General features: G+C 35.3%; 1 protein-coding gene across 14 annotated transcripts in view; it reads right to left on the bottom strand.

Moving 5' to 3' along the window:
* Nucleotides 1–25,156, bottom strand: part of BBX (BBX high mobility group box domain containing) — a 262,512-nt gene that overhangs the window by 40,479 nt on the left and 196,877 nt on the right. For all 14 annotated transcript variants that reach the window (XM_081301612.1, XM_081301606.1, XM_081301608.1 and 11 more), the window contains 3 exons: nt 21,048–21,128; nt 17,800–17,874; nt 10,105–10,185 (listed from right to left, as the gene is read on the bottom strand). In XM_081301612.1, the coding sequence (XP_081157738.1) occupies nt 10,105–10,185; nt 17,800–17,874; nt 21,048–21,128 (237 nt within the window). The remainder of the gene's footprint in view (nt 1–10,104; nt 10,186–17,799; nt 17,875–21,047; nt 21,129–25,156) is intronic.

The following is a 25,156-nucleotide window of genomic DNA, read 5'->3' as shown; positions in this document are numbered from 1 at the left end:
GTTGAGAAGCAGTGTCCAAAGGCAGAGATTCTGAAGCCAGGTTGTCTGGGATACTTACTAGTGGGCTTTGTCACCGACAGCCTATGTTCATTGAAGGGGCCATTGCCAAGTAAGATTATTCATAGGATTTAACTAAGTTTTTCTGTGCCTCAGTTTTCTACTCTATAATGTGGATAATGTGGATGTTAATATTTCTTGCCTTAGGAATACTGTGAAGTCCAATGAGGTGCACAGATATAGAACTTACAAAATAGTACCTAGTCTATACTTTCTCTATAGAAAGATAAAAACAGTATTGTGATAATCAGCCCTCTGGGGCTTATGACATAGAATAAATGATAGAAAAAAGTTAATACTATTATTATTAGTAATAGTAATATTCACATTAATATCAATAAATAGCATGTGATTGCCTTTGTAGATTAATTATATTGTTCTGATTTTTCATTCCAGGGTTGAATGATTCTGAAGTGGTTGAAAAGAAACATATCAAATGAAATTAGGCTAGGAAGATCTCAAATCAGTATCTTTCACCAAGCAACTCAAACAAAAGTGGGTTCATTTCTACTTTTGAGTTTATCTACTTATGTCCACTTTGGGTGCATATATCCATACTTTAGCGAACATGAGAATATACATACATATACATATACATACATATACATATACATATACATACATACTACATTACACACACATGCATAGATGTGCACACAATTACACAATGGACATATAAGAACACAAACTGATGTTTACTCAAGGTAACAAAAATGCATTATGGGGGGCTGGAGTTGTGGCTCAGTGGTAGAGTGCTTGCCTAGCATGTGTAAGACCACATATAAATAAAAATAAATAAAGGCCCTTTGACAACTAAAAAATGTTTTTTTAAAAAAATGCATTATGGGAAACACAACTAATGGCTATTATTAATTTAGTCTAGTAGAGGGTTGTTATTAATCAGGTCTTGAAATAGTACATGACATAGTAAATTACATTTATTTTCTAGTATTATTTTAAATTAAACAATAATCTTCTTTAAAGTGAGAACAAAAAATCATCTAGACATCTCCAGAGATGGAATCCCCATGACTACATTCAAAGAAGTTAAATGCTAATGCTTTAAATCAAAAAATGGGCATAAATATTTGATTCTTAGTGTATATTCCCTCAAGAACTACTCTGTTTTTTATAACAGAGGGCATAAAATGTATTCTGTTCACCTTTGTATTCTCCAAGAAGGCATTAGACAGATAATTGTGTTAAATTGAATGGTTCATTAGTTCTTAGGTAACTGACGAATCTAAAATGCATTCTGATTCAAACCTGGAGAGGTTACTTTAAAAGTCTATGAAAAACAATGCTAATTATGACCATGCTACTGCTAGGCTTAGATAGGCAATCACAGTGTCCTTAGTTACACCTCCCAAGAGCACCAGTGAAAACTAACCACAAATATTTAAATTTTACCTCTGCCAACAGAAACCACACTGAGATTCCTCCCTGTTTTGTATAGTCAGAAATGCCTGGTGGTGATATGCTGCAAGAAATGTGATTCATTCCCAAAAGAAAAACAAAAACTGATAATGTTGATACCAAGGTCCCAAGGGTATATGCTGAACCTAGTATAAAAAAAAGTTAATTCTCTTCAAAGTGATTATGAAGGAAAAACGCGATAGAAATGCTGAAGGGTGAGATAAAACATGCTGTGGAGGGATTCTGTTTTATGTTCTTGGATTCAGGGAGGCTGCCATTTTTAGTTTAGGAAGACCACACTGTAGGTATGAGCTTTGTTATTGGGTACTAGCTTTAAAGGAATAATAAACCTCTGCTACCACCAAGCTTATCTCTTTAAATCAGGGACACTCTAAATGTATTCTTTTCTAAACATGTTAAGATATTGATTCATTTCTTCAGTGTGTCCTGCTTGAAAAGACTTTGTGAAATGATAATTCATGTATACTAGGATAAGAATACCACAGGAGAAGCCATGTAACTGGTATGAAGAGATGGTAACTAGTTCCAAAAGGTACCATATTATTTTACTCTTAATTATACTTACTTTCGTTTTCTATTATGAAGGAGTCAGCTAAATCTAAAAAAAAAAGGCAGTGTGAAAACAGACCTGAGGACATAAATCAGGAAGTTTCTATTTCAAAACCTCTGCTTTTTAGTACAAAACAAAAGTTTTACAGCCAAGGTATGTTTACAATCATTTTATACTGACTTATTATCTGCCAAAACAGATAGACATAACCCTAGGATGACATTTAGCAGTGTTTTCCAAGAAATGCACTTTTCTTATAACTAAATAAAACCATAAAAATACATACTGGTTGACAGTTTCTGAGAAAAAACAATAGCACTGCTGCTAAGAAAATTAGATTCTCTTTATCATAAAAGATAACTGGTCACAGAACACTGGTCTAAGCTTCCCTTGACACTGGAGTCTGGGCATATTACTCTATTTGGTTTGCTAAAACAGTTCACCCAGGTGAGATTTCAGATGGGTTGGTGGTGGCTGTTGTTCACAAGGCCTTCTCTCTGCTAAAATCTCCCCTGAAGATGTTAAAGGTAGTCATTACACACATTTTGTATCTTAGTTCTTCCAAGCTTAAGTTTGTCCAATTGGGAATGTAATGAAAAGTTCAAGGAGTTTTCTAAAAAAAAACTCACAACTTTGCATAAAATGATAAGAAACATCACATTCAAATAAAAGGTCTTCTTAAATGAAGTTTTAAGTATGAGAATTCATTTCTACAATGACTCTAGGAGGAAATGAAATAATATCAGCAGGTTTATGTTCTGGGCTTGAGGTCTGTTAAGGGATAAAAACGTGGATAATATAAGAAAATTTGAATGGAGTCATATTTCAATCAAATACAACCAATAACTGGCAGTGATGAAATGAGATTGGGGAATCACAGTCAAGTAAGATTATCCATGGGATATCATTCCTTGCCTTCTTCCATGGCTCCCTTCCTCCCTGTGGTACTGGGGATCTAACTGAGGGCCTCACAAATTCTAGATAAGTGCTCTGCTGTTGAGCTACATCCCCAGCACTTTTATTTTGAGACAGCATCTCATTTAGTTGCCCAGACTTGCCAAAACCTTTTGATCCTCCTTGCCCCAGACTCCATAGTAGCTGGAGGAATGTACCACCACCTCCAGCAACAGTGGCTTTTAAAAAATGAGTCATAATTTTCTATGATTAAAAATTATAATAGTAATAATATTATAACATTTTTACAGATGCCAGAAGTAGTTCCTCTTTACCTATCCATTTGATTTTAAGTGGCTTTAGTGAAAATATATATATATATATAAAAACTAAGAGGTTGCCCTCTGAAAATGTCTTCATCCTTTTTCAATAACTTTTCCAGTTCCCTTGAACCCACCAGACCTATAATTTTTCTTTTTCACATATGATTATATCTGGAAAAATCCAGCATTCGCTTTCTTCAGCTTCACCTATACATGTAACTAGGGTAATAAGCTGAGATAAAAGAGTATAACATAGACAGCAGGTACACAGACCTAACTTCATGACTGTCTTTCTTTAACCTTTCTTTCTTCTGTGCTCACAGGAACATGGGTATTTGCTTTCCAAACTCAACTACTTAGCTAGCAAGTTCCTCTCTTCTCGACTCCTTGTGTATGAGAATTCCTCAGCTGTCTCTTCCCCCTCAACATCTTTCATCTCTTCCTTTCTATCACAAAGCATCTTACCCTTTGTTTGCAAACATCTGGGCTTCCTGAATAGGGTTCCAAATCAGGGTCAAAATTCTTGAAGCCATCCTTTTATCACACACTCAGGGTCAAAGTTGGAGTCAATTCTTTTTTTCCTTTGCCTCTCACTTGTATTCAATCATGAAATCTATTTGAAAACCCTGAAACCTTCCTCTGACCTGTTTCTGCCTTACATTCCCAGTACCTGCTCCTACAAGATCTGATATCCACAGAGGTTTCCACTCCATTTCATGTACAGTTGCCAGGAGTATCTCTTCATGTCCTGCTTTTCTCACTCTCTACACCTGTCAAATCCTCAATGACTCCTTATTATTTTTCAAGAACAAAGTTCTTTGCTGTGCACTAAATATCCTCCCAATCTGACTGGAAGCTACACTCTACCTTCATCTTTCATAAATCTCCTAATGCAAACCTCTACTCTTGCCTATTTGATTTACTTATTGCCATCTAACTATCTCCTTTGCTTGCTTTATCTCTCTTTGCTTTTATCTCCCCCATCGCTATATTTAATTATGCATGAGTAACAATCTCTACTTCATATGGTCAGGTATAAAAGAGGGAATAGGCAAGTATTAAGTAGATGATGGCAATGATTGCTGGCCTCAAGAGTCAAAGCTCATCAGAAAAGGGAGAGGACACTGTCATTTGAAGAGCAAATACCAAAGAGGGCAGCACTAATCAGCTCTGACCAATTATTCTCACAGAGGAAGGCTGACCCAGTGTCTGCAGATCCTCTAAATTTTTAGAAGCAGCCAGAAAGCTGCATTTATTTGAAATATAATTTTAAAATACTAGTCACTAATTGAAATGTGAAATATGATACAGGTCAACAAAATGTGTGCCAAATAAAGTATATCTGCCAAATGGAGGTGGCCCAAAGGTTGCTACTTTCAATTTCTGGTTGTTTCTATATGACTCCTTTATCAAGAACCACCTTAATGCTCTTTTATGTTCTCTTCCTTGTGCTTGGTCCCTAGAACATTTCTGCCAATACTAATTTCTACCTTTTTTTAGTTTCACACATCATGTATCACTCTTAAGTAGTTTCATCATTTCACTACATGATTCAGTGTAAAATATAATTCATTCTTACTCTGTAACTTTTAAAATATTATCTCTCTGCACCTAGAGAGTAAGCTCCTCCAGGACAGGAGTTGTATACCAAACTTTCCTACAACACTCAGCATCTTCCCAAGGCACACTCACGAATAAGCATTTATTTAAGGGTATAAGATATATCTTGGCAACTTCAAAAGTACAGACATTTTCTAAAAAGGAAATATAAGCTCCATTTCTTTGACAGCAGTCTTGAACATCTGTCATCTTTTTCAGCTATACACATATGTGTAGGAGTAAGCTGTCTTCCATGAGACTTCTATAATATGCACATGCCTATAAGAGGCGACATGCACAGTCTTCTTTAAATATTCATCAAAACAAGGCAACAGAACATCCCAGTGTGTCAGAGCATGGCAATGGAGACAGACTGTTTGGTTTCCTATCTGGACTCTTTAACACTGCCCATATGACCTTAAGCAAGTTACCTAACTTCTCTGTCATTTGGTATATGTCAAAAGAATGACAATATTACCCACCTCAGAGGATAGTTCTGAGAATCAGTACATGTAAAGTTCTTAAAATAATGCCTAACACAAGTAGATATTCAATGTCAGTTGTTATCATTTTAGGTTAAAAAATAAAATTCATTTGCTGAAAAAAATCCTACCAAAAAATTTAATCTAAAGTACATTTAAAATCATTCAGAAGTATTATGAGTAAAACTAGTAACAGTCTTTTCAGGTTTACACTCAGTCCCTACTCTATACTCCATACTCTGAACACCAGCACTATACTATGTCTGGAGATAAAGTGCTCCTATACCACTAATCTCATATGCTTTACAGATTTTGGCACTTACTGTACTAAAATATGTGTTTACATACATTTGCAGGTAACTTTAGCAGCCATATTGTTATTGGCATGGAATAGACTGTTATTGTCTGTTTGAATAAACTATCCCACTTATTAATTAGACAAGGGTGGTCTTTAAGTATATAATTTTCTTTACTGAAATGTATAGGTAAAGTTATCTCTGAATTTCTTCAGACTGTCTTCCAACTAAACCAACTGTAATACAAAAATTAGGGAGGAGGCTTTGCTGCTCTTTATATGATCTGTTCTAATTCATCTCCAAACAAATGGAAACCAATATATTATAGTATTTGCACAATTCAAGTTAACTGATTAACTGAACACCACAAACCTCCTGGGGGTTCAAACAAAAAGGACTGTATTTTTCCTAATTTGTTGACCTCAGCAGAAATCTCTTAAAAATAAATAAAATAAATTCTAGAATTTTCAGCTATTAAAAGTCTACCCATCAAAATGCCAATCATGTGCCCAAATCAGGTCCTTCCTTAGGGCATCATCTCCTAGGGATATGCAAGGCCATGGGAACGTGGGGAGGGGTGAGTCCTTATAGCATCAGAACCAAGAGCACAGGCCTATCCAAGTCTCTTTGTGCCTTTTGCTGATTTCATCCAATTTTCTTTTTCCTGCTAGGTAGGTACAGATCACAGCACTAAATACACATCTAAAACATTTTTTGCTGCTTGCCAAGGAGAAGACAGTTAACAACAACTCTGGCTTTAGAAGATCTGCTCACAAGAATGTGGTTGGGGAAGGGTGAGTGCTTAGTTTTAAGCTGATTTCTGGCCTTTCACAAGGTCTGAAGCCTCTGGTTTAGTCATGGAAGACAGCAAGATAAAACTAACTGCCCACGGTTATGTCTGTCTTTTGTTGGTCCCTGCTAACTCTACAAAAGAGTCCATGACTTTCTCAGGGGAATGCCATAGGAAAGGGTGATATACAAAATATTTAACAGGGGGACATGCCAATTATCATAAGGAATGTGGCTGCAGGGCTGGAAGATCCCTTCCTGTGTCCTGCAGTTGGTGGAAGAATCAGGGAAGCTTAGGGATGCTGCTGGCCAAGTTGTGGCAAGGGTACTCAGGGGATTAAATCATAAGCTTTTTACCAGTAGTAGAAAAAACACCTGTACATCATCTCATTAAACTCAACACAAACCAGCTGAATGCCACTCCTGCCACAGGGTGTGCATCAGAGTACCCCCAGCAAAGGCATCTTAATTATATTTTTCCCTCTTGTGAAAGACTGTTCCAGATCTGTTCTCTATGAATTCCACCCCATTGGCCTCCAGTGGCCTCTTGTCTGATCAAACCAATCTATTTTCTATGTACTCACTTGACCCTTGGGAAACACATCTTTACAATGCTAAAACTAAGAATGTAGCAGGCCATTCCAAGTTTCTCACTGCTGCCAACTTCCTTTGGTCTCTTTTTGCCTGGCGGATGCCATAGCAAATTTATGTCTAAAACATTTCTTGCTTTTTGTAAAGAACGAGAAGATACTTCTTGAATGTTCCTCCCTCAATCTTTAATAGTGGTTCTCCTGGATCCCCTACAGGTCCCTTGATGGGGCAGGGGTAAAGAAGAGAAGTTACTTCTATCCTTTCTTCCCAAGGAAAGAGAAAAGCAAGATATGCTCCAGATGACCACAACACCCATGATGTCTCCTCACCTAGGATGACTTAAGGGTTGTAGTGGGGTTGAGAGGCCTCCCAAAGTGTAAGGGATACTAACTGGATTATAAACCCCATGAGACAGGTCCAGTCAAAATCGAAAGGTATTTCTTGATGAATTTCCCCTTGGAATATATAAATTTAAAGCTGTCTCCTCAGATTTCAGGTAATAGCATGAGGTCTACTCAACAGGAAAAATCCTCTTCAATATCTTATTATACTTACTTTTTTTGTTAAGAGGCACCAGAATAATTAAATATTCTATTTTGCTTAAAAAATGGGATAAAAATTAAGGATACATTTATCTACTAGTGATTATTTGACAATGCTGATTAATCCATTGTACATATATCTATGTTTAATCAGAAGGTGGAAAGGCTTTAGGATGTCAGTTCTAAAATGTACTCTTGGTATTGTGGCATCATATTCATGTGGTGCAAATAATAATGTGAAAAGAGTTTCTTGGTAAATTATTTTTTAGCAACCCTGTTTCATCAAAAGCATATATTTTTACTCAAATATTATAAAAACCTAAGTCTGAGTATAAGCTGATTTGCTATAATTGGAATAGGCTTATTTCCGTCATTTTACCCCTTTAAAATATGATTCCAGCATTCAAACATCTGTTAAACCATAGCATCTGCTTCATATTTGGGATGCATCCCTACAAATTAGAAGAATGTTCTTTTTAATGAGCTCTGATTTAATAAGGAATCTTTTTTTTTTATGACTGGAAGAAAATGAGAAGACAAATTCATTTAGCACTGCTCACAGCTAAGTATCCCAAAGGATCACACATTTCTAACAACAACAACAACAACAACAAAGGTTTATAAAAATAAATATTGCATGTTGAAAGATAAGTATTAACACTAATTTATAAAACTAAGTAAACATTTTATGTTTATATGTATGTGCATGTACACACATAAACAAATTACATAATCAGAAAAATCAGAGGACCCATACACACATTATCATTCAAGGAAAATAGTTACTTCCTTCAAATGTCTAGTCCTAACAAATTTTGCAGTTTAGAAAATTCATGACCTCTGTCTCTTTGTTTACTAAGATTTGTTTACAAGTCCAACTCCAAAAGATCCCTCTTTGTTGGATCTTCACTGTTTTAGTTGTGTGTGAAGTAGTAGTTTACAGTGACTCATGCAGTTCTTTTTAGAACAATTCCCTGCTGTCTCCCTAAGTTTTTCTCTGAGTTTTCCAACCATTTGAAGCCCTCCATTTGAGTCTGAATTTGTCTTACACAAGCAGCATGTCAGCTCAGTGTCAGACAACAATGGGCTGGTTTGTTCCACTGTTTATATACACTACTATTTCAGGCCTTTGTATTTTTATATTTCTAATATGAATCTGGCTAGGCTTTAAAAACCTGATTTAAAGATATTTAAAACTTCCCAATGTTTATGATACAAACTACCATAAAATTTAGAAATTTTAGGAAATCGCATGTCATCTCATTAAGCTCAATACATTTCCAAGAATATATAAAAGAACTGTATCACCAAAGAGCTCAGAGGAAACTCACTGGAAAAAAAAGCCAGAAAAATAAGAGAATGGGTTTGGTAGAAAAGCTTTTTTATCATTCATTCACTCTGTACTTCGTAATTCATTGCAGGGAAAACTATGTCTATAGTGTCCTGGTGCTGAGAACATTCCTTCCACACGTTCCCTTGAGGCAGAGTGGTCACAGCCTGGCAGAGCAAGCCACTGTGCATGCCCAACAACAACTGCTTCTGGCACCTTCCTACCTGACCCATCACCCACCAAGGGAGGGCTCTCTCTTGCAGGCTTTATAAAAACACATTTTTTTAATACTTTCTCAGTGGAATGAGAGCATTTTATATCCATGTCACATCAAAAAGTACAAGTGTTAGATGTTATAAAAATATAATGTTAGATATGCCAGTGAATCCTTCACTTAAAAAAAATTAAAACATCAACCTGGTTTAAAAGTAATGCCTTCTAGAAATTTATAGATGGTTGAAGAGAACAGAGAAGAGAAAAGTAGTAATCCAGTATGTTAGTCAGCTTTTTCTCAAAGTAACTAAAATACTTGACAAGAACAACTTGGGGGAAGACAAGTTTATTTTGGCTCACAGTTCTAGGGTTTAGTCCATGGTCAGCCGAGTCCACTTCTCTACGCCCAAGGTAAGGCAGAACAACACAGTGGAAGGGCATTGTGGAGAAGCAGAGCTCCTCGTGGTAGCCAAAAATTAGAGAGAAGGAAGCAGGTAAAGGACAAGGAAGATGAACCCTTCTAAGACACAACCCCCATGACCCACCTGTTCCAATCATACCCCACCTGTTTATAATTACGACCCAGTAAGCCCATTCCACTAACAAGGCCCATCCCTCTTATAATCTAATAATTTCACCTCTGAGCATTCCTGCATTAACTCAGGAGCTTTTGCAGGACATCTCACATCCAAACTGTAACACATGGGCTATTCTGTGCTCCACTGGACTTACTTAACTAAAGAGACAAAAAAAACCCCTTATTTTAAAATATTACCTTTGAAAATAGATTTTGTGATATCTCTGCATAACCTTTCTTAAGCTTAATGACTTTTAGTACTGAAATTCCTTTTTCATAAATTAAAGGTTAACTCTCATTGTTGAAAATTAGATATAACACATTTTATGGTCAAAGGTGAGATGTACAGTTTATGGAACAGTTATAATTATTTTGTGATTTCCACCTCTGCAGATCTTATCTCAATATATTCACAATAACTTGCCTCTGCCAGTTGAAAGAGTGCAGACTTCCCACAGCGTTTTACAGGCTCAGCACCACCCAACTGCGAAGTGTTTGAAGAGATCTATATCGAAAACAATTGACATAAAGAACATTAATTATGATACCAGAATCTTTGCCTTCCATCCATATACATATAAGAAATTTCCTTCGTTTATGGGAATATTATTGCTCCCAAGTACCAAATAACTTTGAACACATCATGTTTGGGATGATCATTTTAAAAACTATTTTACTACTGTCATATATAACTAATTAGAACAAATTGGGGGGAAAAGGAACTATTTTGGCAGCTCCAAAATAAAAATAAATGGGGCTGGGGTTATAGCTCAGTGGTACAGCGCCTGCCTAGTGTGTGTGAGGCACCGGGTTCAATTCTCAGCACCACATATAAATAAATAAAATAAAGGTCCATCAACAATTAAAAAAATAATAAAAACAAACAAAAACAGGTGTCTCTATAGTGCCCATTTAATGACAAGAGTATTATCTTGCACATTCCAGGTTTTAACTCTAGAACCTTAAAAAAGATATGCATTTCCATTTCTGTTTCATTGATTGAGTTTCCAAATTCATCAATAGGCCAAAAATTAAAGAGATTTAGAGTTATTTTGCATTTCAAGCAATTGGCTAATTTTTAAGAAAATATTTGGGATCTTTGTGGAAAGACAGCATCAAGTAAATGAACAGATTTTTTTGAGAATACATGCTAGGCAATAAATATGGTAGGCAATATGACAGGAGCTGAGGAAGCTAAAAGTTTTTTTATAAACACTGACCCTGGCCATGTTGCAAGTACACTCAAAGACTGATAATCAAGGACAGGAATCCAAGTTGTATAGTTGTATAGACCTATGCTATGTTGTGGTACAGTGATATACATAGCATTACATTGACTGCATATTTTTCTGGCAATTTGGTTAAATGGTGTCTGGGCACAGATAAAAAATGAATAGCACTGCCTTATTTTCATATGAAAACTTCATTTTCAATTTCTAGTCTCAGTAAGAGCTGAGAAAGATATATACATTCTTCTCCTGGAGAATTTCTATCATGGTTAGCTATGGTCTACACTTCCAGGTTCTTTGTGATTCTGAATTCTTTCCAAGTTCAGACAAAGCTGTTTCTCAATTGTTCACGAGAAAATCCTGCCTGATGAATATATCCTTACAGGTGACACCCAGGACTCACAGGAGATTCTAGAAGTCCTAGAAGGACTAAGTGCTCACTGCTAGAGCAATTTCTCCCCAAGAAATCCTGCTGAGTAGAGCCTTTGTAGAAGATATATTTAAACATCTACAAAGCCCATCATGAAAGGTAAAGTTTAAGAAAGTCATGAGGACACTTTCTTCCACCAGGTGCAATCGGTTTTAACAGAGGCCTCCCATATTTACTCTGATCATTTGCTTTCCTTTAGAAGATGACTTATGGGGTTCAATCTTTCTGAAGTTTGGAATATTTTACTAATAAATGTCACTTCTACTTTTTTATATAAGCTACATTCAATTACTTATCATTAGACTGAGAAAAAACAAACTCATTAATTACCACTGACTCTTAGTGACTTTAGGAATGAGGTAGTGAACGTAAACGACAGTTCTTTGAATTAAGTTTGTAGAACTAAAGGGAGATGGCCTTCGTTACTTTCTGCTTTCTTTGAATTAAGGTTTTAGAACTGAAGGGAGACGGCCTTCGTTACCTTCTGCTTTGTGGATTTAATTCAAATAATGAACACTTTTAAGCCTCATTTACTTTACCTTCAATATGTAAACAACACCTGCCCTGTATTACATGAGACAATAAGATTTCATATTAGTGAGCAGCACAGTGCTGAGGTCATAATTATGCTCTCAATATGAGATACAATTATTAGTACTAATAAGTTATTATGAACACTGGTAAACATAAACCCTTTTAGTACAATTCCAAAAGTTGGTTACAAACTGAAATCGAGCAGAGTTAAAAAACTGTCAAGCCTGAGGATACTACTTATATTAGATTTAGTCATTTGTAGAATAATATACTTGCTGCACAATTAAGAATTGCTGAAGGACAGGACAGAGCGGCACTACACAGCCCAAGCTGTTTTTCTAGTTCTTCCACTAGGCTCCCTCTGCTGTCGCTTTTGTTGCATTGGTCTCTGCTCCAGGGCTGTGTTTGTTTACTACCACATATCTTGTGCTCAATGCAGAGCAAGGCTCTGTGAAGAACTACAGACTACACAGATGCATTATCTGGTCTCCTTCCATTAAAGCACAGCTTCTTGACTTGAGTGGAGGACTGAAATGGATCTTTGCCTTCCAAAAGGAGCTCCCCATGATAATGAGAACAGCTTTTCTCATTGCCTCTGGGAGGATTTTTACCTATTTATAGGTATAGGGCTGGGGTGAGATTTTATGCTTAAGGTTGCTAGAAACCTGATTTCCAAAATGGCATGTGGGGGAGGTCCAACACTTCCAGAATCTCCTAACAATAAAATTTTTGTGGAACGACTCAGTGGTATCACACAAAGATGTGTTTCCTAAAAATGTCTTTTAACTTCTTAATTGGGGTGGTAGGTTAGTGGAAAACTGGACAGATGTTAATTCTGATGGCTGAATCCTTACCTGAATTTCTCTGTAGCACCTTGGATTCTATTACTACAGTAGGGTCCTACTTCTCAGGTCACTCTCCTTTGCTAGCTCTTCTTTCTACAGTGTTCTTTAAATGTTGTTTTCCCCTCAGGGCTTTGTATCAGAGCTCTCTTTTTATGTCACACATGTTCTCTTAGGACTCTCATCTACACTAGTAGTTTTGATCTTAGGCACTGCTTGCACAGTGCTGATTTCTCGTATTGCCACTGTTCACCTCTGCTAATAATCTCCTACTTAAGAGACATGTATCCTTTCAGGTAAGAACAACATAGTTAATGTTAGTTTTTCAATGACTGTCCAGCAATGGAGGAAGTTCACGTTTGATGGTAGATGGCATCACTAGAGGGTAACACTGCATAGTTATGTTCATGGCCATGCTTTTTACTTTCCTCAAATTGGATGGTGCTTGCCAGTCTATTAACTCCATTTTAGTCTCTACTTTTGACTATTATGTGATAGTCAGATAAACAGTACACATCCATAAAGGTTGGCAAAATGCTGGGTGAAAGAGTACATGAGGTAAGGCAAAGAGCTAAGAAAAATTACCACTCTAGACATTAAATTACTAATTTTATGTTTGCCTAAGGTAGACAAATGCACCAAGGAAACAGGTGGTAATGATCAGAATAAAAGTAGGTAATGGTGGAATTTTTTGCAAGCACAAGGGGTATCATAAACATTGTAGCCTTGGAGAAGAATGACTAATAATTGTTGAATGAATTAAAAAATCAAAGAACAAATGTACAATATGAGGACAACTGGTCTTTCTTACCTTTAAAGGAGTATTAACAGTTCCAATAAAATACATAATATGTCCACTAATTAGTTGCAGTGTAAGTATATGATGTTTTTTATGAAGTGTACTATTCCATAACATATTTGGAATTCATGGAAATAAAATGTTTTAAATTTGGACTTAATGTTTATATCCAATTGTGACAAAACCTTAAATTTTTTGAGATTATGCTTGTACTTTTATCGACAGTATCTTCTAAGGAAAGTTTTAATGTCCAGATCTAAATTAGCTCTAAACCATCTAAATTAGCTCTCCGTTTCTTTAAAGTAAATATGTAATTTTTCAATGCAAAGATCTACTCTATCACAGAGAAGAGAAGAGAATGCGAATGGTCATGGCTTTTAGACCTGATAAATAATGGAAAACAATAGCTCCCTCTCTGGCATTGTATTTGGTTATCAGTCTTCAGTAAACCAGATCTAAAAAGTGACTGATGTGTCATTCTACCTGTAAACTAAACAACAAAAGATGCAAACAGGGAACTCATTCTGACCAACTTAATGAATCAGAGCCTGGAAACACAGAGCAATAGCAAATTGGATGAGCTGAGATGAATCTGGATGAAATACGGATGTCAATATGGAATGAGAGACGGGCAGAAATGGGATGGGATGCAAGTCTCTGCATTCTGTTATTTCTTTCTAGATCCAATAAAGTAGATATATTATCTTCTTCCCTTTAATGTAAACATTCATAAGGAATATATAAACAAAATGTGCTTTATTGAGTTTCCTGGTTCCATATAGGTTAACTTCGATAGGCTTTAAAACTATGGTTAAGGAAAAAATAAATCCTTCTTTATGTGAAATAAAACACACACCCTCCCCCCCCCAAAAAAAAAAAACCTATTTAAATCCAAAGAAGTGCCCAGGGCTTATTGGTTTTTAAAGAGTAGGTTTCTTGGACAAATATATTACACAATAAATAACCCATTTCTAAGAGATTGTATAGAGAAATCTCTCTAAGAGTTTGTATATGAAATTAGCAGGAATGGTTTCAAAGGATTTTGGATGCCAGGTTTTAAAATAACATTAAAAAATAAGTACATTAAAAGATCTAATTGAGGGGCTGGGGTTGTGGCTCAGCAGTAGAGCACTGGCCTTGCACACGCGAGGTCTTGGGTTCGATCCTCAGTACCACATTAAAAAAAATTTTTTTTTAAAAACCTAATTGATTCCTAAGCTATATGAACATTCATTTCTAACTAAGAAATAATCTACCAAATCCCTCTGAAAAGGGATGGGTATAAAGTGGTCCACTGGACAATTTAATTACATACCCATCCCTTCCTCTTTTCCATCCCTTCCCCAATGAGGCCATACAGATATAGTAGAGTGTCAAAACAATCATAATTTAGTAATTTGGGGATTAAAAAAAGATAACTGGAGATAAGTGTCTTAAATTGTGGTTTCCTAAAAGAAAACCTGATGGCATACTCTCAGGCCCACACTTCCACTGATAAATCAAAAATTCTGGGAGTGAGGTTCACCTAGCCTTCTAGGTGACACTGATATACTTTAAAGTTTGTAAAGTTTTGCTACAAAATAATTAGAACAAGAATTTCATGAGGTTTTTCTGTTTGTCAAAGGTGATGGTGTATCATGAGATATAAGATCTTTAGGTATATCATCATAGTAATTATAGCCCATTTTGTTTCTACTGCAATATACATGCTCATGGCAGATTTTAGTAGATAATTTTATTAGTTCACCTAGCTTTTTTTTTGGGGGGGGGGAGTACTGGGGATTGAACTTGAGCACTTGAGCACTGAGCCACACTCCCAGTCCTACTTTATATTTTATTTAGAGACAGGGTCTCACTGAGTGCCTCTCCATTGCCGAGGATGGCTTTGAACTGAGATCCTCCTGTCTCAGACTCCCAAGCCCCTGGGAATACAGGTGTGTGCCACCACGCCCAGCTAGTTAGTTCTTTTTAACTTTAAATAAACCAGCCCAGTATTGGGCTAACAGAAGGTTAGATCAAGATTGAAACTTAGGCTTCTCTTTGTCATAAGAGGAAAATGACTAGACATATTATATATCCTTACAGTATCATGAACTTCTCTTACATGACACATATAACATTTAAAACTAACAAAAGATGCCATAATTTATTTAATTTGCTTAGAAATTGAAAGGGCTTATATCAACCTATGCAAAATATAACTAGGAAAAGTAATACCCTTAGAGTTGAGAATAGGGAATTGCATTGAATTCTAGAACATAATAGAAAACACTTTTTTACATTATCCATATTATTTTGGGTTTTCCATCATGCATGCCTTCCTATGTTACAAATCATTGAAACAGCTCCTAATAAGTTTTCAAATAAACAATATTATTAAACTTCTTCAAATCCTACATACTCTTCTTGTCAAAAACCAAAAGCCCTCAGAGGCAAGTGCTCTTGATCAGTGGGACAACTCTCAGACGTCAAATAAGTTCTTTTCTTCCTTAGAAAATAAACTTAATAAAATTAAGAGACAAGGAACGAATCCTCTAGTCTTCTGAAGAGTGTGCTAAGCAGCAAAGACGAATTACTTTAAGAGAGGTACAGGATCTCTTTCTGCAGAATCACAAGATAGTGCCTGTATAATATCAAAGTAGGCCCTTGGAACTGCTGCAGGGCTTCAGGGGCTCCTAATGAATCTGATGATGGAATATCTTTTAAATAACATCTAATCATGCTGTGGACACCAACCAAGACCAGCTCAGATATCTCACATTGACATTTTACATTAAGTTGAATATTCTTGGTAGTTAATGCATATGCAAATATCAGGTGTGTCAAAGTTGAGCCACTATACCTTTCTAACATTCATGCTGCAGAATGGAGAATTTAATCAAACAGAATACATGGCAAATTCTGTTTTCAAGAAAATGTTTCTGAAAAGTTGTATGGGAATAGCTCAGTTATCAATATTAAAAATAACCTTAGTCGACATGCCAAAATTCTTTTTTAACTCTTTAAAAACCTATTAGGAACAGACTAATGGGTGTTGACAACCAGATAAAAAGATGTGCTATTAAACAAAACCATTTTCCCATACACCGAAAACAACAGCCTATTTATCAGAATGGAAAATTATAATAAAATACTAATTTATTCAGATTCATCAAGCAAATTGTTCTTTATGAAATGTGTATTTTTGTCACCAGTTGTAAACAATAGCCCTCAGCAACTAAAGTGAATACTGTGGCAAAGAAGCCTAACACATAAGCAGCCTACTGCTGAAACAAAGTCACAGTGGTTAATACAAGCATCCCAAGAGGAAGTAGCATTTTGGCGGGGAAGAGGGTAGATGAAAGCTTAGAGTAATTTTTTTTCTCTTTTTTTCAAAGGAAGATGCTAGATTTTCTCCTGCCAAAAGGATATCATTTTACATTTCATTTATGCAGTCCTCTTTATTCAAATGAATCACAGTAATTCAATACATCAATATTAAACAGAACAGTCCTGCTTCTCATTCTCTCAATCCTATTAAAAATTGCTTACTTTCTGATATGCATTTTTTGTTGGAATAAAAAGGCAAAATGAGAAAGACCTAAAGCAGGCAGCATCTTATTTTTAAGATTTATTATTTGTCACACAGTGCTCAACAGGATCGAGCATATGGTTGAGGCCAGGGTTCTGAGGCAAAATCAAGCATATCAGATCTGCTTCCTCAGATTATCAACAAGAAAGTACTCTCTAGCATGTGCTCTGTCTGGCTGACAAACTGAAGAAATCTGAGATCCTGCAAGAGCTAACTTGATCAAAGTCGGGGATTAAACACTAATAAAAACACTGGCTGCAGCTACATCACACCAAAAGCTAAGTACTGATGATTTAACAGGTCATATTCACCACTGCATCTGCTTTGAGAATGTTATTCATGAATTATAGCACCTAATTTCACTACTGGAAACATTTAATAAATTGGAATCTTCTGGCCTTCATGTTGACAGCAGTTTTTCTAAGCTTTTAAAATAAATTAAAAACAAGGTAAAATAAAATAAATGGATTACTGGTAAGTGCCTATTCTGAATGAGCTTAATGAATGTTTATAAAATGGGTATAAAATATGAAACTGACTCAACTATTATACCAAAGGCAGCAAAGAGCCATAAATATTCTGTGTATTACATTAATAATGGCAACAGCCATGCTTAAAGTTGACTATACATTATTAAAATTCCATTTCAGTAGTTTCTAAGATAAATATGTTTTCTGAGGGCAATAAACATTTAAAAAAAAAAGAAAGCTTTACCTCTGCAAACTGAAACAAGGCTGATGCTTGACACTGTTTTGTAGGAGCATCAGGGTGGGGTGTACTTGAAGATATCTGAAAGGAAACAAGTTGTTTTTAATGTACAAGGACATTTTCCCATATCAGACTGTTAGATTTTGTCATATATTTCCACTGCAGCACTTATAAAGATTAAGACATGAATCATCACTTTCAATCCCTTTTAGAAGAACAGTATAAATGATAACAGAAGACAAAGGCCATGTTTCTAAAAACAAATGGTTGGAAAGAACCAAATGACAAAAGAGTTTGGCTTAGTTGCCATGTCCCTTGTAAAGGTATCAGGTATGTATCAAATAGCAGTTAAGGAGACCTACTGAAATGAATTTTTATATTTCTATGATTTTCAAAGAACATATTATTAAAAGCTGGAGACTGCAAGGAAAGCTAGTCACTTTCTCTCACCTCTACATTATTCCCTGCAAGCTGCTTTCTGCAGAGAAGCAGCTGTAAACCTGTTGGAGCACATGGATGTGGGTCAGGGTATCTGGGATTGAATCTTAGCTGTTACTCACCAGCTACATGACCCAAGGCAGTTCAGCTAAACTTGCTTTTCCCAACTATAAATTAATGATGGTGATAATTTCTTTTTTAATGGCTACTGATTATGGTGAGAAAAATGTAAGCCATAAAGTAGATAGGCCATAAAACACACAGCCTGGCGCAGCATCACAACTTAGAAGTTGCTCACTAAATATGAAAAGCATTTTCTTTCTTTCAGAACACCTGCATCCTTCCACTCAACACAAACAAAACATGCTTTTGTGTCTAACAATAGATAGAAGATTCTGTCACACAACACTTGATGTTTAACGGAAAACTTTCGTTTCCATTGTGTAATCGTGGAAGCCTCTCTCAAACTTTGCTGAAAGCCATGTAGAACTACTTTCAAGGACTTTGAGAGCAAGACAGTTACTAATTTTTGTCCCAATGTGAATAAAGCTTCTCTTCTGCTACAAAACAGGTTGAAAGTGAGTCACAAGAGCAGAAACCTTGGATATTGTAACTTCAGCCCATTCCCAGTCCCGCTAAAGCTTGCTTTCTTTATTAGTAACTGTTCACCAATTCCATGGAAAGGTCCTTACTAAGCAATGAATGCAGCTCAACCACAAAGTAACTTCTAGAAAACTTAGGAAAATGGGTAAAATATAGCACCACAGTGATATTTAGGGATGAGAAAGGATTAAGAGAAAGATTGAAATTATTGGTTTTATTAATTGTTGAAGACATTAGGAAAATTTCAATTCTACTGTATTTTTGAATCAAATAAGAATTTTTAGAATAAATCTCAATAAGAAGGAAAAAACAAATAAACCAGATCCTCTTCAGCACTCTAAATATAAACCAACCATGTGAATGGATAAAATTAAATCAAATGTTTTGAAGACATCGAAGGGTAAAATTTTAGAACTTTTTCTTGTTCAGACATTACTGTGTTTGTTCAAACCACAAACACAGAAATCTCCAATGAATACCATGGGTAAGTGTGGTAGACTGTAAATATGAATCCATAGGATTTTCCTGAAGTCTTGGAAATTACAACCTCAGTAGGTCTTACTTCAGATATTACTTTTCATCTCTATTAACCCTCTACAAAACTTAGAAAAAATAAAGTTTATATAAAAGGAAAAGCCTAACCTACAATACATTTCTTCAAGAATTAAATCGGTCAGTGAAAAAAAAAAACTGAATCAGTGCTATAATCCACCTTGTTTTCTGAAAAGCATTTCATGAGTTCCAAACAAAACGATATTTTTAAAAATTAATGTTGCAATAAGAAAAGATTTTAATTAATGACACGAATAGGAATGCCTAAAATGCCTGAAGAAATATTTGACCAGGGACCTTTTAAATAGAAGCAATAGTATCAGAAATCTCATTGGAATCTTAAGTATGCTGGAGAGATGATAAAAATGTTCATACATTAATGTGTCCAAAATTTCATAGGAATTTTTAGAGATTTCACAAGATCTTTAGGGTTTAGGGATCATTCGCTAAGAATTTCTGCTCTCAAAGTTGGGCCCAACTTCATCTAACACTACAACTACAATTGAAAGAGACTACATAAAAACTAGGTTATGTTAGCAATTGGGGTGGGGGTAACCAGGGCTGAACTCAAGGGCACTCAACTACTGAGCATATCCCTAGTCCTATTTTATATTTTATTTAGAGACAGGGTCTCACTGAGTTTCTTAGTGCCTCACCATTGCTGAGGTGAGGCACTGGCTTTAAACTTGAAATACTCCTATTTCAACCTCCCTAGCCACGGGGATTACAGGCATGTACCACCGCACCTGTGTGTTACATTAACTCTTATGGAAACAATGTGCAAAACAATTGGAATTCATGGAAGAGCTCACAGAGGCAGAAAAGTGACAGATAAGGAGTCTTTGCAGCAAATATGTCTAACATTCTAGTGATACCAGGAAGGCATTCAGGAATATTCAGCCTGCTGTGACAGTGTCAAAAATACTTTTTTGAACTACAATATGTTCTCCATGTATAAAACTGTGGCAGGATGGGCGAATGCCAGGAAGGATGAGATAGAGAATGTCTAAGGAAAGACAATTCAAATGATCAAGGGAAGATCAGGTGGTTTAAAGTTTGGGGTAGGGGGATCAACTGGAACTGATATAGGGTTCTAGGCTAAATAAAGATATTTTAGGAAGCAGTTTTAACCTATAAGCTTGCTATCAAGGATAATGTATTTTTTAACATCATCTCTTTGAACCAGTGTCAAAAGGCATTTTAAGAGAACAAGCCCAACTCATAAAATAACACTCTGAAAACTACCAACCTTGTGCTACAGTTTCAAGTAAGAGAAACTTAAGACTTAAGACAGGGTTGGGGGCAGGTTTGGGAAGGCTTTGGCAAAAGCCATGAGTTGATTCAGTCTTCCAATTTATCCAATCAGTGACTTACGTTTAATAACTAATTATATTCATAAGTTTAAAATCCATGAATACAATTTAGTAATAAGGTTTAAGTGTAATAATACTTAGTTGTGACTTTAAAAAAGAAAACTTATATAAAACTCATAATTATTCCTTAACTAAGAGCTCTGGAGTTCCAAATATCTTTTAGAAGATTTGGTTCAATTTTCCCATTTATGGTTAACTGACTTCATTAATTTGATTCACTGTCATCTGTACAAGTTGAAACTTGTTTACAATTTCTTTATTAATTAAGTATAAACTGCAGCATATTACCTCAGCAAACTGAAACAATGGTGACTTCTGACGCAATTCAGGGGATTCTGAAACATCAGGCCTGCAAGTACCAGAGGACATCTGAAACAAAGAAAGACAGCATGAAGTTTACAGGAATGATACGAAGAAGCAGATGCCACTTAAAACATTCCTATGCTGAGGAAAGAACAGTTTTATTCCCCCAATTTAAGGTAACACTGTAATAAAAGTGTAGTTATTATGTACAGTTTTACACAAGTAGCCATTCTACTGCTAAATAAAACCAGAAATAGTAAGAGAGAGACAGCACTTCACCCAAGAAAATATTTAAAAAGATATCCCTTTGATCGCTTGGTTTTCTGCCACTAAACCCAAAGAATCTACTTCTTTCATGTTCTGTGTTTCCTCAGTATTTTCTATCACTTGACTGCATGAAAACATAAATGAGATCTGACAATGTAACTCTTCTGGAAAAAAAAAGCTAAAGTTAAATTCTTGTTTTCTCAGGGTTTCATGTATTTACAACACAAAACCTAATCTTAAGAAGATTAGAATTTAATTCAGAGAAATTTCTCTTATGATTCTTTCCTATAATTTACTATGTTAGGTAAACATCTAACACTTAGATATTTCTTTTCTATGTTACTAATAAGTCTTCAAAACACTACTCTAAACAATTCTATTAATCAAATATTCATCTCAGAATATACATTTCCTGCTGGGTATGGTGGCACATACCTGTAATCCTAGCTACTCAATAGGATCACAAGTTCTTAAGCCACCCTCAGAAATTTAGTGAGACCCTGTCTTAAAAAATAAAGTAAAATAAAATAAAACAGGCTGGGATGTAGCTCAGTGGTTAAGTGCCCCTGGATTTAATCCTCAGTACCAAACAATAAAGATTTCCTTTCTCTCTCACTCAAAGAATTAACTCATTTCTGAATTTGAGTCGCTTAGGTAATCAGCTGCCATATGAATTACAAAATGTTAGGACAGAAAGGATTTAATTATTCCTCTGATCTAAGCCCCTCTTCTCATTTTAAAGATGAACTGAGGACCAGAAAGAGAAGTGACACTGGTCTTCCCCAGCACTTAATAATCCCCCTTTAGCAGTTATCACAAGACATCAATATTTGTTTATTGTATATCTCCTCCCAGGACTTCTGTTTACTGAATCTTCCCCAACACTATGAACAACATAGATATTCAACAAGTATTTAATGAATGAACTTATGAAAGTTGACAAGAGCTCTTCTAAATCCCAGATTGATGTGTTGTCTCCCTACTTTCCTGAACGATGAAGTCAGGTTGTGTAGGGAAAATAGTTACTTTTCATGTTAAAGGAAAAAATACAAAAAAGTTACTGTCCATTTGATCTCTTTGCTTTTTGCTACCAAACCCAAATAAAATCTACTTCTTTCACATATTTTTCATGGTTTGTTTTCTGACTACAAAATAATCCAAATTTATTGTAAAACTCTGAAAAAAGGAAAACAAAAAAGAAAAGATTCCTACCCAATGTTACTTTCCAAATATAAATACTGTTAAAATTCCATATATATTCTTCAAGTTGAGGATGTAGGTAATTTTTACATAAAATAGGATATTATACTATAGTTAGAATGTTCTTTTATAATCTTAATAATAATTTTCCTGAAGTCTAAATCTTTTCCAGTTTAATTTTAATAGTTGCAATAGTGATCAAATTAGATGCTTAAACTCTATGGAAATAGCTGCCAGCCAACTAGATTATGCTCCTAAAAAAAAGTTTCTTGCTGAATCTCATCATTAAACATTGGGGGAGATGTGTTTCTTTAGCAGTATCATAGGCCATTAAAGCAGGAGCAAACATTAGAAAATTTATTTGTCACTTTGGGATTTTTTAAAGAGTAATGGTCACCTTCTCCCAAGCACCATGGAGAAGGTACAGAATCTTTATTTAATCTGCCACCCAAGGTTTGGCTGTAAAGCCTGACCTGCTTATTGCCACTTGACTATTTGGCATGTTGTGCCAAATATCCAACCAAAGAAACACAAACTCCACTAAAAAGAAAGCCAATAAATTCTGAAATTAGTATCCACAAAAGTTTGGGTATTTCATCAAAATGTCTCTTCACAATTTAGGAATTAAAAAATATCAACACTTTTCTGGCTTTGTAAGAAATCATATGTGTTTGGATCCTGAATACTTGGCAAAGAATCAAAATGTGTTTTAAAACCAAGCCTGTAATTTAATGAAAAGCATAAAGTATCTTCATAAAACTTTACTAAACTAGGTTATGCATGTGACAGAAATCTAGAAAAGGTACTTGGAATAAAATGTCATTTACAGCAACTACACACATAAAGCCTACATAACATATTATATACATGGGTTGCTTGACACCAGGGTTTTGTTCTGAGAACTGCATCATTCAGACTATGTCACTGTATATACATCACAACACAGAATAAGATAGGATTCACTATCATTAGGCAATAGAATTGTATGGGGTCACCATTTGTATATGCAGTCCATCGCTGACTGCAATGTCATTACATCATTATACAGTGTGTGACTGCATTCTTGTTTCAAATTCTATGAAGCATGAGAAACAGTTACCATTTATGCAGAAATAAATTGCCCTATGGCTTACAGTTCATATTAACAGTAAGTAGAAAATTTAACTTCCTTTTAAGTGTCATTTATAGCTTGCATTTGCTTACATAATAAATCAAGCCAAAGTTTAAAAGTTAAATAATATCCTTTGAAAATCTTCAGGATGGATGGTCTTAAATAAATAAAATTTCCTATGTGAATGGAAGATTTAGATGCAAGTAATTATCAAGGTATCTGTAACCCCACACATGAAAGAAGTCTATGCATGTTCATGCTCACCATGCATTAGACAGAGCAGATGCACAATGAGTATCTGGTTGCCCGACTTGATTTTTGGCGTGTGTGTGAATATGAAGAATCTCAGGGACTGAAACAAATAGTACAACAAAAAGCTGTCCAATGGGTAACTGAGCAGGAATAGAATCACTAAAACTGTGCACTTCAATCTAGTAAATCATGCACTCTTAAAATCGAGCTATTTTTACCATAAAGCATTGTGGATTTAACATGTATCTTCAATATAATATAAAGGAAACAGAACAAAATTTAGGAGTCAAGAGAATGGGATCCTCCCAAGCTATGTTACCTGACCTGTGTACCTGACTTGTTTACTTGACTCTAGTCCATAGAAGAATAAAAGCAGCAAATCAGAAAGGACCAAGAGTAGAGACTAGAAAAAAGGAGAAGGTTGTAAAAGGAAGAAACAATGTCAGCAGCAGGAGGAGACAGAGAGATAAGACAGAGAAACTAAAGCACAGTAGTTCATCTAAAACAAATTATGGCAAATAGCCCTAAAATTTATGCTGAAGGCATCCATTCAATGAAGTAATTTATATGTTTAGCTATGATTCTAAAATTACAAAATATATCTTTATTGAGAAGGCAGAAATTTCTATCTAAAATCCCAAAATGTAAAAATGGTTTAATGGAAATTGCAATATGTAGGATTCATTCTTGAGCACTTCACAAATAAGGTAAACAATAAAGGTGTGTTTATTTGTGCATATAGTAATAATATGTGCTTGATAATACGGAATCCTATGTTTAAGAAAAGGATAGAATATTTCCACAAAGGGCTTCTATTTGGACAACAGCATTAGTCAAAGAGTACCAGACCTTATGAAATGTATAAAATATTGTGCTGTACTATGTTGCCTTGCTGTTTGCATTTAAAATACTTTAAACTATCTATTTTTGCTAAGTGGGGCACACTTTTTATGGAAAAAACACCAATTCTTCAACACCCGTTCCTATGCTAGAAAAGGCTTACTTCCTAAATGTAACAGAATATACAGAGTTAAAGAAGAGGAAAGAAAATATACTAAATGAGCAGTGGTTTAATAAAATAAGTGTGTGGGGTGGGGGTGGGGAGGACGGAGAAGCTGTCTCTAGAAATAATCCCTGAAATAATCCATAGAACCACTAGGTGATGCTATATGCCCAAAAATAAGACAGCTAAAGGAATTTTTGTTAATCACATAACTTCCCTTAAATTCAATCCTTCCTTTGATTTAGCTATAATTCTCAATAA

The sequence above is a fragment of the Spermophilus citellus genome (genome assembly GCF_964194105.1).
Source record: "Spermophilus citellus genome assembly, chromosome: 7".
In the NCBI taxonomy this organism is placed as follows: domain Eukaryota; kingdom Metazoa; phylum Chordata; class Mammalia; order Rodentia; family Sciuridae; genus Spermophilus; species Spermophilus citellus.
Note: the sequence above shows the minus strand (reverse complement) of the source record. Positions and strands in the feature narration are given on the sequence as shown.